This window comes from Chiloscyllium punctatum, chromosome 49 (assembly GCF_047496795.1).
Source record: "Chiloscyllium punctatum isolate Juve2018m chromosome 49, sChiPun1.3, whole genome shotgun sequence".
NCBI lineage: Eukaryota > Metazoa > Chordata > Chondrichthyes > Orectolobiformes > Hemiscylliidae > Chiloscyllium > Chiloscyllium punctatum.
The window spans coordinates 14431393-14447160 of NC_092787.1; the positions used below are offsets into that span (position 1 = coordinate 14431393).

The 15768-nt window shown below is 38.7% G+C and overlaps 1 protein-coding gene across 8 annotated transcripts in view; it reads right to left on the reverse strand.

Annotated features, from left to right (window-relative positions):
- LOC140469406 (disabled homolog 2-interacting protein-like) overlaps positions 1-15768 on the reverse strand; it is a 705419-nt gene that overhangs the window by 58589 nt on the left and 631062 nt on the right. For all 8 annotated transcript variants that reach the window (XM_072565892.1, XM_072565890.1, XM_072565891.1 and 5 more), the window contains 2 exons: positions 2753-2897; positions 796-940 (listed from right to left, as the gene is read on the reverse strand). In XM_072565892.1, coding sequence (XP_072421993.1) covers positions 796-940; positions 2753-2897 — 290 coding nt within the window. The remainder of the gene's footprint in view (positions 1-795; positions 941-2752; positions 2898-15768) is intronic.

Below are 15768 nucleotides of genomic sequence, written 5' to 3' on the forward strand. Positions count from 1 at the left end.
CACATCCCATGAAATAATTAAAAAGAAATGCTACCGAGCATTAATGATCAGTCAAAGTTACAAGGAAGACTATAAAAATTATTATAGGTATTCAGTGAGGCAGTTTAGGAGTCAGACGATGGAATTTTAAATTTGTTCTTTAGGCTTCTGCTGTACGTAGCGATTCATATTTGTTGTTTGTTATTTGAATTGTACAACAAAAATAAGATAAAAAGGATAGATATAATGCATGTGTTCATTATTTGTTCTGGGGCTGACAGTAATTAAATATAATTAATAATTTATTATAACCTACTGGATTTTCCGTGCTCAAATCTAAAATCTATAATTCTTAGAAATTAAGGAACATTGCACAGATGGAAACTAATTACAAGTTTTGTATTTAATCCTTATGACTGCTATGAAAACTATTTAGAGTCATAGAAGCAAAATAAAGCTTAAACACATTAATTGTTGTTTATAAATAAACATACTTGGTAATGAATATACAACGTGTTTCAGACTAAATGTACATCTGCTCTTTAAGTCCGAAAATAAATGAAATCATAAAGTGACAATTCAAGATTAAAACAAAAGATATTTCAAACTGTTAATGGTTCTATCTACATCTGAAAAGCAGAAATATTGGGCAAGGTTTCTGGTGCAGCCCTTCATCAGGACAGGGAATGTTACCTTTTTTAGAGACTGAACAATGTGCTGTTTTTTCCTTTCAAAGGCCTAACTATGTTCATGAACTTACCAAGTGATTAATAAAAGAAAAACATCAATGAAAATTTTCACTGAAATATAACTGACCAGTATGAGTTAATGATCTTGCAGAATGCCAGCTCACAGCACATTTTCAGGTTGCTCTGATGCTCAGCAAGGTCTCCTGATGAGCATTTGTTTGGATCCACCTCACAATTTTCATCTGATTCATAGAGAGCCTTGATGAATTCTCCTGTTGAAAACAGAAATAAATGATTGCCAGCTAAACACTTCTCTCTTTTAAAAGAAATCTTTAACTTTGATCATGGCAGCACTTAGTTAAAGGCAGTAAAAAGCAAAAAATGTGTCTTCTCACATTTTCTATAATGATTAGTTGAATAATGTATTCAAATGCAATCTACAGTTAGGGATTTAAAACACTTGAGTATAATGCATTACTACTGGTAGCTGAACTAAAACCAATAGGAATACTGAGAAAAATAAGCAGCATCAGAAATCTGTCATTTTCTCAACAAAAGATTGTTGCAAAGCATTACTAGGAATTCATGACAAAAACAATTTCCTACATTCCTGAAAATGCAACTGAAAACATTCCAAGGCAAAATACAATTTAGAGGAATAGTTAGTCTTTCCTGACTAGACAAAAATGTTAAAACAAACTTTATGTTCAACTATTGACGCAAACATATTCCCCAAATAATTTTCTTTTGATGTGTTGATGTCTCTCATCAAGCTGTTACTGTACCAGAGGTTCTGGAAAATATAACTTTGAAGTAAATGTCTGTAGACTAGAAATTAACTTGTAATTTCACATTATTTATTTTGCTTCTTCTGAAACCAATGCATTCCATTACAATGTTGTCCCACAGATGTTGGGTGCCCTCATTGTAAGGAACATCTGCCAACAGATAACAATTGGATGTAAAGGTAAGATATATGATTCTGATCAAACAACAGGAAATGCATCTCTATGCAGCACATCTGGTTTAGATGGCTTTTCATTATTTTTCCAGCGATGACATATTAATCTATTGCATCACACTTTTTCTTGGAGCAGGGTGAAGATCCAGGGAAACCAATGATAAACAGATGATCAAAGTGTTATAAAAGTGCTGGATATAGGCTCACTTTTGTGATCCTACACATTGCAAACTTATAAACTTGGTCAACCTATGTGAGAAGGAATCTTGTAGCAGCAGAACACACTTCCGTAGAAAGGAAGGCTTAACTGAAGAGAACAAATGGAGGTCCTCGTACATTTTCTAGTGGTTGGTCTCATCATGAGAGAATGAGGGCACTACATGATCTTGTTCTCCCAGTTGCAAAAAGTAGATGGTATTAGCCAAACTGAAGTTGGGAAGAAACAGAACTGAAGAATAACACAGAGAAGAAAGTAAGCATACCTAAATTTTACCTGAGGCTAGAATCAAAGTTAAACTATTTAGCTGAAAATTCTCTGCTTCCATTGTTCATTCTTACTGATACAAGAAAATAAAAATGTCCAATAATTTTCACATCACCAAAAAAGTATGAATAAGACCAATTACTTTTTTATTGGTTTGGCTGCAAACAGACACATTCTGCAATAGTTTTCTTTTTATTTCATACTAGTATTGAATAATTCTGTAATTTGTTAAATGAGTAAATTTAACAATGGTATTTCAGTTGCAATCTGCAACAGTTACAAATTACTCCCCATAGCTGCATATTCTCGTCCTTCAAGATTAAACAGTAGAGGTGAAGAGGTCATCTTTCCTTCCTTAAAATGTAATATTTAAATTAAAATATTTAAAAATATTTTGTATATTTAAAAATGGTGAGTAGAAAGGTGAATGCTTATAGTGAGCCCTCCAAAAAAACAGACTATTTTCCTATGGACTAACAGATAAAGAATCACTGGAAATTGAAATTTCATGAATTTATTTGTTTTGACATAGCAATGCTTTAACATACTTAAAAAGGCACAATTAAAGAAAATTTAGCATATTGTAAATCTCAACTCTGATTGCTTAGTGTTTGTTTTACAAACTTCCTCCTGGCATACCAAGTGCATCTTGAAGATACTTCTGGCCAACCAACTTTAGATACTCTTCTATTGCTTTGGTTGCTAAGGTGTTTTCTCGAAAAATTAGATGTTCATTGTCACCGCAACGATCAACTTCAGACATCATTAAATCTGTCAAGAAATCCTGTGGAAGAGAACATTAAAACCAAGTTACTTAATAACTGAAACAATACTAGAAATAGTTGGAGAAACCCAGGAGGTCTGGCAGCATTTTGAGAAGAGAAAGACAAAGACAAAAAAAGTTAACATTTTGGGTTAGGTGACCCTTCTTCAGAACTGATTTTTGCTATGCTGAAGGGAGTGGGGAGGGGAGAGCAAGTATGCAATAGTGGAAACAGAGCCCAGAGGGACAGAAAGATAGGCAGATGAAGGACTGGAGTATTGTAAGCCAGGGAGAGAGGAAAGCTGATAATTGGGACCATTGGTAGGTGAAAACGGGTTAGTTGTGCTGAAAGCAGCCCATGTCATGACAAGGCTTGGGACTTATGGGGCGGGGGTAAAGGACATGGAAAGAGGGGCTAAAATTATTTAACATGATACTCAGTCCTGAAGACTGCAGGGTCCCCAAGTGGAAAATGAGATACTGTTCTTCTGGTTTGTGCTGGGCCTCGCTGAAGTACTGCAGCAGGCTCTAGACACACAGGGAACATGGCGCTGTATTGTAATTGTAGGCAACTTGAAGCTCGGAGTCATTTTTGTGGACAGAACATAGGTGTTCCACAAAGCAGTCGCTCAGTCTGTACTTTGCCTCCCAAATTTAGGAGGTGACCATATTGCTAATTTAAGACAGTCATTTTGTTTTGAATCTCTTCCATTGTTAAACCATTCATACAAATCATACAAAGATTTGAACAAAGTAGTATCGGTTACACCTGTAGAACTAAGGATTGATCTACTTATGACAGTCTTATTATTTAAGCATTTAAACTGAATCGACTTAGAAAGGGAGACATTTCCAGCTACTGCAAACAAAAAAAATCAACCAATTACTCACAAATTTGCCAATATACCTGAATATAAAAAGTTAGAATAGGACTGAAGCACGAGTCAGTATCACACTTTACAAACTTGCTTTATTAAGGACATACATACTAAAATATTTTTTCAAGCTATTTAGTACATATCAGAAGCACATTTTCGGTAATTTTCTGATTTCTACTGGCTGTATAAGAGGCTCTTTAGCAGCACAAGGCCTCAGACCAACCTTGTTTTTACTGCCAGTCATTTTTTGCTTGTATGTTCTCCGATGTCATGGTTACAGTGCTGGTATAAATTCCATGGACTATCCCCTAAACACATCTCCCATTAGCAGAGATTTTTGATTCATTCCTCTAATTAAGACTCAATATTTGATTCTAAGTGTTGTTTCCCATTTTGTGTACCATTGACTCTTACTGGCTGACCAGACAGAGGCATCCACAACTTAAAACTATTATTTGTGATGCTAGTTATTTGAAAATAAAATCTTTCCATTCTGACAAGAATTCAACATAACTCTTGTCGCTGCTTCATTAAATGCTCGGTGGGTTTAGGTTTGTCCAATACCTGCATTAGTCCGTCCTATCAATTAGCGGGCCCTCTTCTGATACAGAGGTAGCGTCCCTACCCCTGAACCAAGAAATCTGGTTTAAGTCCCATCTGTTGCAGAGGTCTGGTAATAACATCCCTGAACAGGTTAAGTAGGAAAACAGGTACAGTAAAACACAACATTGTTGACTAATAGATGAAGATGTATTCATTGTATATCTCCAAAATAATCACCAAAATATCTACTTACTTTGAAACACCACAGAAATATTTGTTAATATGTTTAGATGATGAAACCATACTCAAGTTAGTACTTAGTGCTTTTGAGTAGCTGGCTGTTCAGAAGAATCTATCAACTACTCAAAAGTGAAGCTTGACATGGCAAACATTATTTAAAGAAAGGTTTTGTATTTCCATCAATCTACATGAAATGCCATTTTTACAGATATTGCAGAACAAATTACTTTGTAATCATTAACAAACCAGAGCACTCAATTCTAATACCAACCAACAAACTACTGGAGAAATTCAGCATGTCTTGTAGCATCTGTGCAGAGAAAACAGAGTTAATGTTTTCAGTCCAGTGCCCCCTTTTCAGTTTTGAATTGCTGTTTCTCCAGCAATTTCTGTTTTTGTTTGTTTCAAAACTCCAGCAACTACAGTTTTTGGTTTATTTCATTTAATTCTAATACTACACAAAATTGAAAAAATACGTACCTTCTTTCCTGGAGTAGAAACATGAAATATTTCTAATCTTTTACTACAATAGCCTGCTGTGAGATGATAGTCATTGCATTAGTTCTGTGTAACTTCCATATTACTCAAACATAATGCTGGACTACAATAACTTGTATTCAACTCAGAAATTCAGCTACAAAATGTAAACCATTTGGTCATAGACAATATGATCAGAAGAGTGAAATCATTCTGTGATAAGCCTTCCCATTTATTTTAATAATGGCATGGTTCACCATCATTTAGATGCTTCAGTCAGGAAAGAGGTGGTTAGGGCATTCAATGTACTTGCATGTTAAGGCAAGCGGAGACAATGTCCAAGATAATTAACATTTTATACCAGTCAGTAAACCAACTAGTGAACCTCTCTGAATAAAAGGCAAATTCATTCACACTTGTACTTGGGAGTCAGCTCGTCATATTAATTTTAACTATAATGATGTATATTTAAAAGACATACCCTTTATATATTCAAAAAACAAAATGCATTGTAATATTGAAAATAACTTTTCTAATAAAGAAGAGAGGCTGATAGTAGTGTGGAGACCATAGAATAGCGAAGCATATCAATTGCCTTTTCAAAATCATTTTAATTAAATGTTAGTTCAGGCAACGTTTTCCCTTTACTATGGATGTGCAGCTTTTAAACAGACCACATTTGATTTAGTGCAATGATAGAAATGATGCTTTCAAATTTCTCCTCACTCAAATTAGTGCCAGGTCAATTGTTTACAATCACCCTGAAATGGCACTAAATTTCAGAGTTTCACAGGTCTTCGGAAGATCTAGTTATCTGTGCTAAATTTGCATTCTGATTGGGTTCCATCATTACACAGCATTGGGCTTCGATGTATATAACATATTACTAAATTTATTTTCAAACCACACTGCTGGCAGTTTTTTGCTTACAATAACCACATCATGTGAATGTTAATGATGTGAACCAGAGTTAATCACTATTCAGTTCAAAAAAAGTTCAATACGAGGTGAAAGACCTTGATTAATTAAATAGTCACAGGAGGAGAAAAGGTCTTATCCTGTCTTTTAAAGTTGCAAGTTCAGCAGAAAACAAAGCCTGAGAAAGAGTTGAAGGTGAATACAAGAAAAATGCTTTGCAGTGATATTTATTTCAGAATTCTAGCATCTACAGTATTTTGCTTTTGAATTTTCATTTATTTGTTCAGTTCATGGTGTAAGTAATTATATAAAACAACAGGGAAGCACATTTCTATTATAGAATCATAGAGTCATAGAGATGCACAGCATGGAAACAGACCCTTCGGTCGAACCCATCCATGCCAACCAGATATTCCAACCCAATCTAGTCCCACCTGCTAGCACCTGACCCTAAACATGAAAAAGCTGCTCCTTAGGTCGCTTTTATATCTTTCCCCTCTCACTCTAAACTTGTGCCCTCTCATTCTGAACTCTCCCACCCCAGGGAAAAGACTTTGTCTATTTATCTTATCCATGCACCTCATGATTTTATAAACCTCTATGAGGTCACCCCTCAGCCTCCGATGCTCCAGGGAAAACAGCCCCAGCCTATTTAACCTCTCCTTATAGCTCAAATCCTCCAACCCTGGCAACATCCTTGTAAATCTTTTCTGAACCCTTTCATGTTTCACAATATCTTTCTGATAGGAAGGAGGCCAGAACTGCACACAATATTCCAACAGTGGCCTAACCAATGTCCTGTACAGTCATAATATTAAATCATTGTGACAATTATAGTACATTGTGAATAACACAAAATGCTGAAAGTACTCAGCAAGTTAAACAGCCAAGTTAACATTTCAGGTCGATGACCTTTAGATGTCAAGCAACTCAGTTTTTTTTGCTTTTGAAATAGCAAATTAATTAATCTCTTGGGGGAAAAAAGCTGCTGTTAAAAAAATTTTTGGAAATGCATAAAGCCTAACAAGAAAAAAGATCAGGCGGGTGTAGTTGCAAGTCTTTCTGTTCCGTTAATGTTTTTTTCAGTTGAATTTCTGCAAAATTACACAAACCTACATTTCCCTTTCATGTGTGCTAAATCATCTTAATCTGCCAGTGAAAGAACAGCATCAAGTGCATCTTGTCAAACCACCCAGTATTATTAAAATAAATGAACACATGAATTGCCATAGTTCCTTTGCCTAAATGTACACTGTACTGAGTCAAACAGTTTCCTTTAGTTCTTCAGATTGTTAAGAGAATGGATATGTTTAGCTCAAACAGGAAACAGAATAAGTACCATCACTTAAGATATTTTCTGGTGCCATGAACAACATTTTGGCAGTAAAACTGAAAGCAACACATTTGTATAGCCCCTTCAGGGCCACAGGATGTCTCAAGGTGTTTTACAGCCAACCTTTCAAGTGTAGTCACTGTTGTAACATTGAGAATGAGACAGCTAATTGGTTCACAGCAAGATCCCATAAACAGCAATGTGATAAGGATAAGCTTTTTAAAAAATACTTACTGAGGGATAAATATTGGCCAGGGAGCTAGGGAGAACTCCCCTGCTCTTCAACCACAGAATACTTGGGGTGTTTCACATTCACCTGGAATTGCAGCTAGGGCCTTAGTTTGACACCCATCTGAAAGACAGGTGATTGTGGCTCATAACTGGTCATTAGAGTGTGGGACTCAAGGTTGGTAACCACTTGTGGAAAAATAATCATCAAGAATCAGTGCCTTCAGGAATGGAAGGTGGGGGTGGGGTGTGGAGGAAGGAGGTTAAAAAGGAATGTATCTTATTAAGAGAATAACAACAGTGTAAAAAATATCTCCTTTGTTTGAAGAAGTGTGCATTAGAGTAGAAATAATGCGAGCCTAGAGGTAGCTCAGAGCATTCTGCATTAGAGTGCAGGCTTTCTTTGTGCTTTGAGCTTAGTTTTGCCTTTTGGGAATGGGAAAGAGGTCCTTGAACTTAATTATGAAGGGAATCACAGCATCTATCAATCTAGACCTAATGAATCCTTTGAGTCGAAGGAGCTTTAGCCCCTCTTTGACCTGACTAAACAATAGTGGCAGAATTTTCACAGATTCTGACAAACACTGAAAAAAATTCTAAAGGAAGAATCAAACATAAATCAAAACTCTTGAGAAGCCACTCAAGTGATCTTCATAGTTTTACTTTTCTTACTGCAATGTCAAACACAGACTGAAGCAATGTCAAAGAATATTTTTCCCCACCTCTGAAAAACACATGTCTGAAGCTGTTAGAAGAAAAGTAAAAAGGTAAATATATGAGCTTGCCAATATAGCGTGTTCTTGTAATTGTCTTCTACCAGTAAATTAAACACAAAAGGTGACCCTTGTAAAATACAAATGGCAGTAGATACATGGAAACACCAACTTCCCTTCTAAGCACTCACCACAAGGATTTGGAAATACATCGCCATCCCTTTTCTGTCACTGGCTCAAATCCTGAAATTCCTTCCCAAATGGCATTGTAGGTCTTTCTACAGTACATGGACTGTAGCAGTTCAAGGTGGCTCACACGACCTTCTTAAGGGAATTAGGAATGGGCAATAAATGCTGACCAGCCAGTGACACCTATTTCCCACAAGTGAAAAGTTAAAACAAAACTGGAGCTGTTCATAAAGCCCATTAATAAGCTAACATAATGGTTATCCAGACGAAGTGATGAAACTATAATAAAATCAAATACTGCAGATGCTGGAAACTGAAATAAACACAGAGACCTTTTTTAGCGAGCTGGTCACACCACAAGTAAGAGCGATACAGGTAGAAAAAGGTTGAGGAACAACCAAGAAGTTCAGTAAGCATGGACAGGTAATGGCCATTTCCGCCTCTCAAACAGGTACACTGTGTTGGATACTGTTGGTGGGGGGGGGGGGGGGGATGGTCTTTCAGGGGCAAGCAAAATCAATCAAGTTTGTGGCATCCTGTTTGGTTCTGCTGGAAAGCAGGGGAGGAAAAAACTGGGAGAGGGACAGACGTCTTGACTGTAAAGGGAGCTGGCAAGTGGTTCTGTGGCAGCAACTAAGACTCTCGAATAGCATGTTTCCTCTATTGTGCCAGGGTCAGAGATGTCTCAGAGCAGCTACACAGTATTCTGAAGGAGGAGGGTGAACAGTCAGCAGTTCTGATACATGTTGAACAACATGGCTGAAAAAAAAAGAGATCCTGCAACAGGAATTCAGAAAATTAGACAGTAGGTAGAAGATTCACACTATTAAGGTTCAGATTACTATCAATGCCATGTCCTACTGAGTACTGGAATAGGAAAGTAGGTCAGATGACTGTGTGGCTAAAGAGATAGTATAGGAGGGAGGGTTTTAGATTTTTGGATTATTAGGCCAGTCTCTGAGGTAAGTGGGACATGTACAAGCTGGATACATTGCACCTGAATGGATTTAATATCCTTCCTGGGAGGTTTTCTGCCGTTGGTGGGGTTTTGGTGAAGGAAACCATCACTGCAGTAATGAGGGAGGATATCTTAGAAGGCTCTTCAAATTACGTCATTTTGGGTAGAGCTTAGAAATAAAATAGGACAATTATTTTGTTGGCCTCCCAACAAAGGAGTAAGTCCCCAGGACCTGATGAGGTGTACACCAGGCTGCAATGGGAGAAAGGGAGGGCATTGCTGGGGCTCTGGCAGAGATATTTAATACTTCATTGGCCAAAGGTGATGTGCCAGATGTCTGGAGGATAGCTAATGTGTTCTTTTGTTTAAGAAGGGCAGCAGGGATAGGCCTAATTACAGACCTGCAAGTCTGACATCAGTAGTAGGGAAATTATTGGGAAATTTCTGAAGGACAGGATTAATCAACACTTGGAAAGGCAGGGACTGATCAGGGATAGTCAGCTCAGATTTTTTAAAGGGAGTTTCTTCCTGACTGATGTAATTGATGCTTGAAAAGGTGACTACATATACTGACATGGGTAGTGCAGTTGATGGTATATATCTGCTTCAGTAAAGCCTTTGACAAGGTCCCACATGGAAAGCTAGTCTAAAAGCTAAGAACCTGTGAAATCAAAGGAAAGTGGGCAAACTGGATTACAACTAGGAGGCAAAGACTGATGGTGGAGGGATGGTTTTGTGATTGGATCGCTGTGACCAGCAGTGTACAGCAGGGATTGGTACTGGAATACTTGCTGTTGTTACATATGTTAATTACTTGGATGTGAGTCTAGAAGGTTTAATAAGTTTGCAGATGACAAAAATCGGTTGTGTCGTTGAAAGTGTGAAGGATGCTATAAAACTACAGTCTGACATTGAACAGCTGGTAAACTGGACAGATAAGTCCCAAGGTGATGCATTTAAGGTCTAATAAGGGAAGGACATATGCAATGAATGGAAGGTCCCTAGGGAGTACTAAGGAATAAAGGGATTTTGGTGGACAGGTCCATAGATCCCTGAAGGTGTCAGCACAGGTAGACATGGTGGTGAAGGAGGCATACAGAATTCTTACAGTGCAGATAAAGGCCATTCAGCCCATCAAGTCTGCACCAACTCTCACCTAGACATACCGCCGCCACCACCAATCCCCGTAATAGTCAAAGATGTACAGCATGACAACAGATCCTTTGGTCCAACTTGTCCATGCCAACCAGATATCCTAACCTAATCTAGTCCCATTTGCCAGCATTTGCCCCATATCCCTCTAAACCCACCCTATTCATATAGCCTTTTAAATGCTGTAATTGTACCAGCTTCTACCACTTGCTCTGGTAGCTCATTCCATACATGCACTACCCTCCACGTGAAAACTTTGCCCCTTAGATCCCTTTTATATCTTTCCCCACTCACCCTAAACCTATGCCTTCTAGTTCTGGATTCTCCCACCCCAGAGAAAATACCTTGTCTATTTATCCTGTCAATTTCACTCATCATTTTATAAACCTCTACAAGGCCACCCCTCAGCCTCCAATGCTCTAGGGAAGACAACCCCAGCCTATTTAGCCTCTCCCTATAGCTCAAATCCTCCAACCCTGACAACATCCTTGTAAATCTTTTTTGAACCCTTTCAGGTTTCATAACATCCTTCTGACAGGAAGGAGACCAGAAATGCATGCAATATTCCAAAACTGGCTTAGTCAATGTCCTGTACAGCCTCAATTTCCACATTTCCTATGGCTAATCCGCCTAGCTTGCACAGCTTTGGTCATTACGAGGTAATTTACCATGGCCAATCCACCTAACCTGCACATCTTTGGTCTGTGGGAGGAAATCGGAGAACCCGGCAGAAACCCATGCAACTTTACAATTTTATAAAACATTGGTTAAGTCAAAGGTGGAATACTGCATGCTATTCTGGTTGTCATGCTAACACAAGGACTTGATTACATTGGAGAGGGAGCAGAGGAGATTTACCAGAATGTTACCTGGGATGAAAAGAGAGACGGAATAGGCTGGGTTTGTTTATCTTGCAGCAGAACAGGCTGAGGGGGGATCTAATTCAAGTATACAAAATTATTGGAAGCACAGACAGAGTAGATCATGAGGATCTTTTCCCCATGACAGATGTTGTCTAAGACCAAAGGCCATGTGAAGAGTAAGTGATTTGAAGGAGAAAATCAGTTTTCCTACTTTTTGCATGAAAGAAAAATGACCCAGAGGTTGATAGAAATATGAAACTCGCTGTCTGAGAGGGTGGAGGATGCAAGTACTCCAGCAGCATTTAAGAAACATATGGATGAGCACTTAAGATGCCAAGGCTTGGTAGGCAATGAACAATTCAGCGTGGAAACAGATCCTTTGGTCCAACTTGTCTATGCTGACCAGATATCTTAAATTAATCTAGCCCATATTCCTCTAAACCCTTCCTATTTACATACCCATCCAGATTCCAGGTTTAAGTGTTGTAATTGTACCAGCCTCCACCACTTCTTCTGGCAGTTCATTCCATTGCATGCGTGCACCCTCTGCATGGAAAAGTTGCCCCTTAGGTCCGTTTTAAATCTTTCCCCTCTCACCTTAAACCTTTGCCCTCTTAAATCTTTCCCCTCTCACCTTAAACCTTTGCGCCCCCCCCCCGGGAAAAAGACCTTGGCTATTTACCCTATCTGTGCCTGTCATGATTTTACAAACCTGGAAAAGATCAACCCTTCAGCCTCCAACACTCCAGAAAAAACAGTCCCAACCTATTCACCCTCACCCTATAGCCCAAACCCTCCAACTCTGGAGACATCCTTTAAACCTTTCACAACATTTTTCCTCTAGCAGGGAGACCAGTATTGCATGCAGTATTCCAGAAGTGGCTTCACAAATGTCCTTTACAGTTGCAACATGATCTCCCAAATCCTATAGACAATGCACTGACCAATAAAGGCAAACATACCAAATGTCTTCCTCATTATCCTGTCTACCTGCAACTCCACCTTAAAGGAACTATAAACCTGCACTCCAAGATCTCTGTGTTCAGCAAGACTCACTAGGACCTTTCGGTGAGGTGTAAATCCTGCTCTGATTTGCCTTTCCAAAATGCAGCACCTCAATTAAATTAAATTCCATCTACCACTCCTTGGCCCACCAGCTAATCTGATCAAAGTCCCCTTGTACTTTGAGGTAACCTTCTTTGGCTGTCCGTTACGTCTCCAATTTTGGTGTCATTGCAAACTTACTAACCATGTCTTCTATGTTCACATCCAAATCATTTATATAAATGACAAAAAACAATGGACCCAGCACCAATCCTTGTGGCACACTGCTGGTCACAGGCCTCCAGTCTGAAAAGCAACTGCCCACCATCACCCTCTGTCTTCTACCTTGAGCCAGTTATGTATCCGAATGGCTGGTTTTCCCCGTGTTCCATGTGATCTAACCTTGCTACCCATTCTACCATGAGGAACCTTGTCAAATGTCATACTGAAGTCCATATAGATCACATCCACCAAGCTGCTTTCATCAACCCTCTTTGTTTCTTTTTCAGAAAAACTCAATTAATTTAGTAAGACACCATTTCCAATGCACAAAGCTATGCTGACTATCTCTAATCAGTCCTTGCCTTTTTAAATACATGTAAACATGTCCCTCAGGAATCTCTTCAACAACTTGCCCACTACAAATGTTAGGTTCATTGGTTTATAGTTCCCTGGCTTTTCCTTACCTCTTTTCTTAAATAGTGGCACCAGGTTAGCCAATCTCCAGTCTTTTGGCATCTCATTTGTGGCTATTGATGATACAAGTATCTCAGCAAAGGGCACAGTAATCACTTCCCATACTTCCCAGAAAGTTCTAGGGTACACCTGATCAGGTCCTGATGATTTATACACCTTTATACATTTTATGACGTCCAGCACCTCCTCTGTTATGTGGACATTTTTCAAGATATCACCATGCATTTCCCCACATTCTCTAGCTTCCATATCCTTCTCCACAGTGAACACTGATGCAAAATACTTATTTAGTATCTATCCCATGTCCTGTGGTTCCACACATAGGCAGTTTTGCTGATCTTTAAGAAGCCCTGTTATCCCCCTAGTTCCCTATCATCTTTAATGTATTTGTAGGATGCATTTGAATTCTCCTTAATCCTATTTGCCGAAGCTATGTCCCTTTTCTGCCCTCCAGAATTCCCTCTTAAGTATACTTGTACTGCCTTTATAGTCTTCCAGGGATTTACTTGATCCTTGCTGTCTATACCTGACATACATGTTTCCTTCTTTTCTTGACCAAAACCTCAACTTTGCCAGTAAACCAACATTCCCTATACCAACCAGCCTTGCCCTTCATTCTAAGAGGGAGATACTGTCTTGGACCAGATAGCATAGTCTCCAAACAAAGGGGCACCAATTTAAGACTGAGATGAGGAGGGATTTCTTCTTTCAGATGGTTGAGTGTCTTTGGAAGTCCTTGCCAGAGAGCTGTGAGGGCAGAGTCATTAATGTTGAGATATTTAATGCTGAAATAGAGAGATTCTTGATCTGTTGGGAAATCAAGGGTAATGGAGAAAGGGCAGGAAAACAGATGTGAGAAATGGCCAATCAACCATAATCCTATTAATGGTGGAACAGGCTTGAGGAGCCAAAAAGCCTGCTCCTGTTTCTATTTCTTGTGGTCTTTATGGTTTCTGGAGAAGAAAAACATATGAAATTTCAACAAAACTAAAACTTTCAGCAGGATGTAAATTCTCTTCCTATTTCAAATGAATAGGATATTTTGCTATAAATGTATCAGGCATATTGCTACTTTCTAACAGGGGCATGCAGAACTGCCACCTTCCCAGGGAATGGAGGTAAGTTTACATAGTGCTGCAAGCAGTGACATTATCTAAGTAATTCCCCCCCCCCCACCCCTGCTGTCTTTGAAACATTCCTAATAACCAATTACTCAGCTGTTAGCCTGGATACAATGACAACAGGTAACATCAATAAAAGCCATTGAGTTTATTTATTAGTCTTCAGGGACCACTACACAACAAACAAGTTAGTGTACAACAATGAGGGAGGATAAACTACTGTTGAACTGCTTTACTCATTTTTCTTCTTAGCTACTTGCTTACAATTGCTACAGATGATTTAAACAGACTGTCCAAATGTGTTTGTTCTCCTCACTTGCACCTCAGGAAACCTAAGGAACAGTGATGCTTCACTTCAAAAGTAAATTTAAGCTTTCAGGATAATAATGGGAATTAACATTTTTTCTACATTCACTGCTGAATATTGAATACCTGAAGAAGAGTTAAGTTATTCTAAATGTATTGCACGATAGCACTTCCTTAATGGCTACAACTATTGCCAGAAGAAAATCTAGGTATATCAGAAAATTCTGCATATATTTTGCTCTGCAGCTCCTCAGATTGGAGCTACTAACTGAGTCGTCACTGAAATATAGAAATACAGCAAATTCTTAAGAGGCAGATGCAACAATACTGAAAAGTCTAAATTGCTACAGAATAAAACAGCGTCATAGTGGTGACCAAAGTGTCAACCTCTTCAACAATCTTGGCATTTCATAAATTGACCTACAATGCTGAAACTAGCAGCTTTATCCATCTTTGTCTCAATCTAGCGTGCCTTAGATTCATGATTCATGAGGCAGCACAAACACTGACAACTGCCCAAACTGCTCTCCAAGGATGTTTGTGCTTTCAGGCAGTTAGAGCCAGATTTTAAAAAATAATGAATAAGAAAATGCCAAATAAAATCCTAAAGGGAGCTGAACAGCTCAGCAGTAGAAATACTAGATTAAGAGCACTACTGCAGTGCTTCCCATAAATGACAGCTGAAACTGTCAGCCCACATACGTTTGAAAGCACCATACAAGGGATAAAGCAGAGAAGGCAGCCATTTACCTTTCATGCCCACACAACTCTCTGCAACAGCAGATTAGCTAATCCCACTCCCATGCCCCTATTCCCTAGCCCGCAGATAAGATTATCTCCAGATAGTTAGTAAATTCCCTCCTGAAAGTCAGCCTCCAACAGAATCTCCCTCCACCACACTCTAAGGCAGCACAGAACCAGATCCTCACCGCTTTCTGTATAAAAATGCAATCCACATGTTCTTTAGCCTTTCACCTTAAATTGATGTACTTTGGTTTTTGGCCACTCTGCCAAAAGGGACAGTTTCTCCCAGTGCACTCTTCCCTCATCTCTCATGATTTTAAAACATCTCTACAAAATCCCCTTTCAACCATCTGCCAAAGAAGGATATCTTCAGCTTCTTCGCTCTACCTACATAGCCAAAGTTTCTCACCCTGGAGCCACTCGCATAATCTTTTCAGTAATCTCTCAGATTTGGGCACACCACTCCAGTTGAGAACACCATGTTGCAGA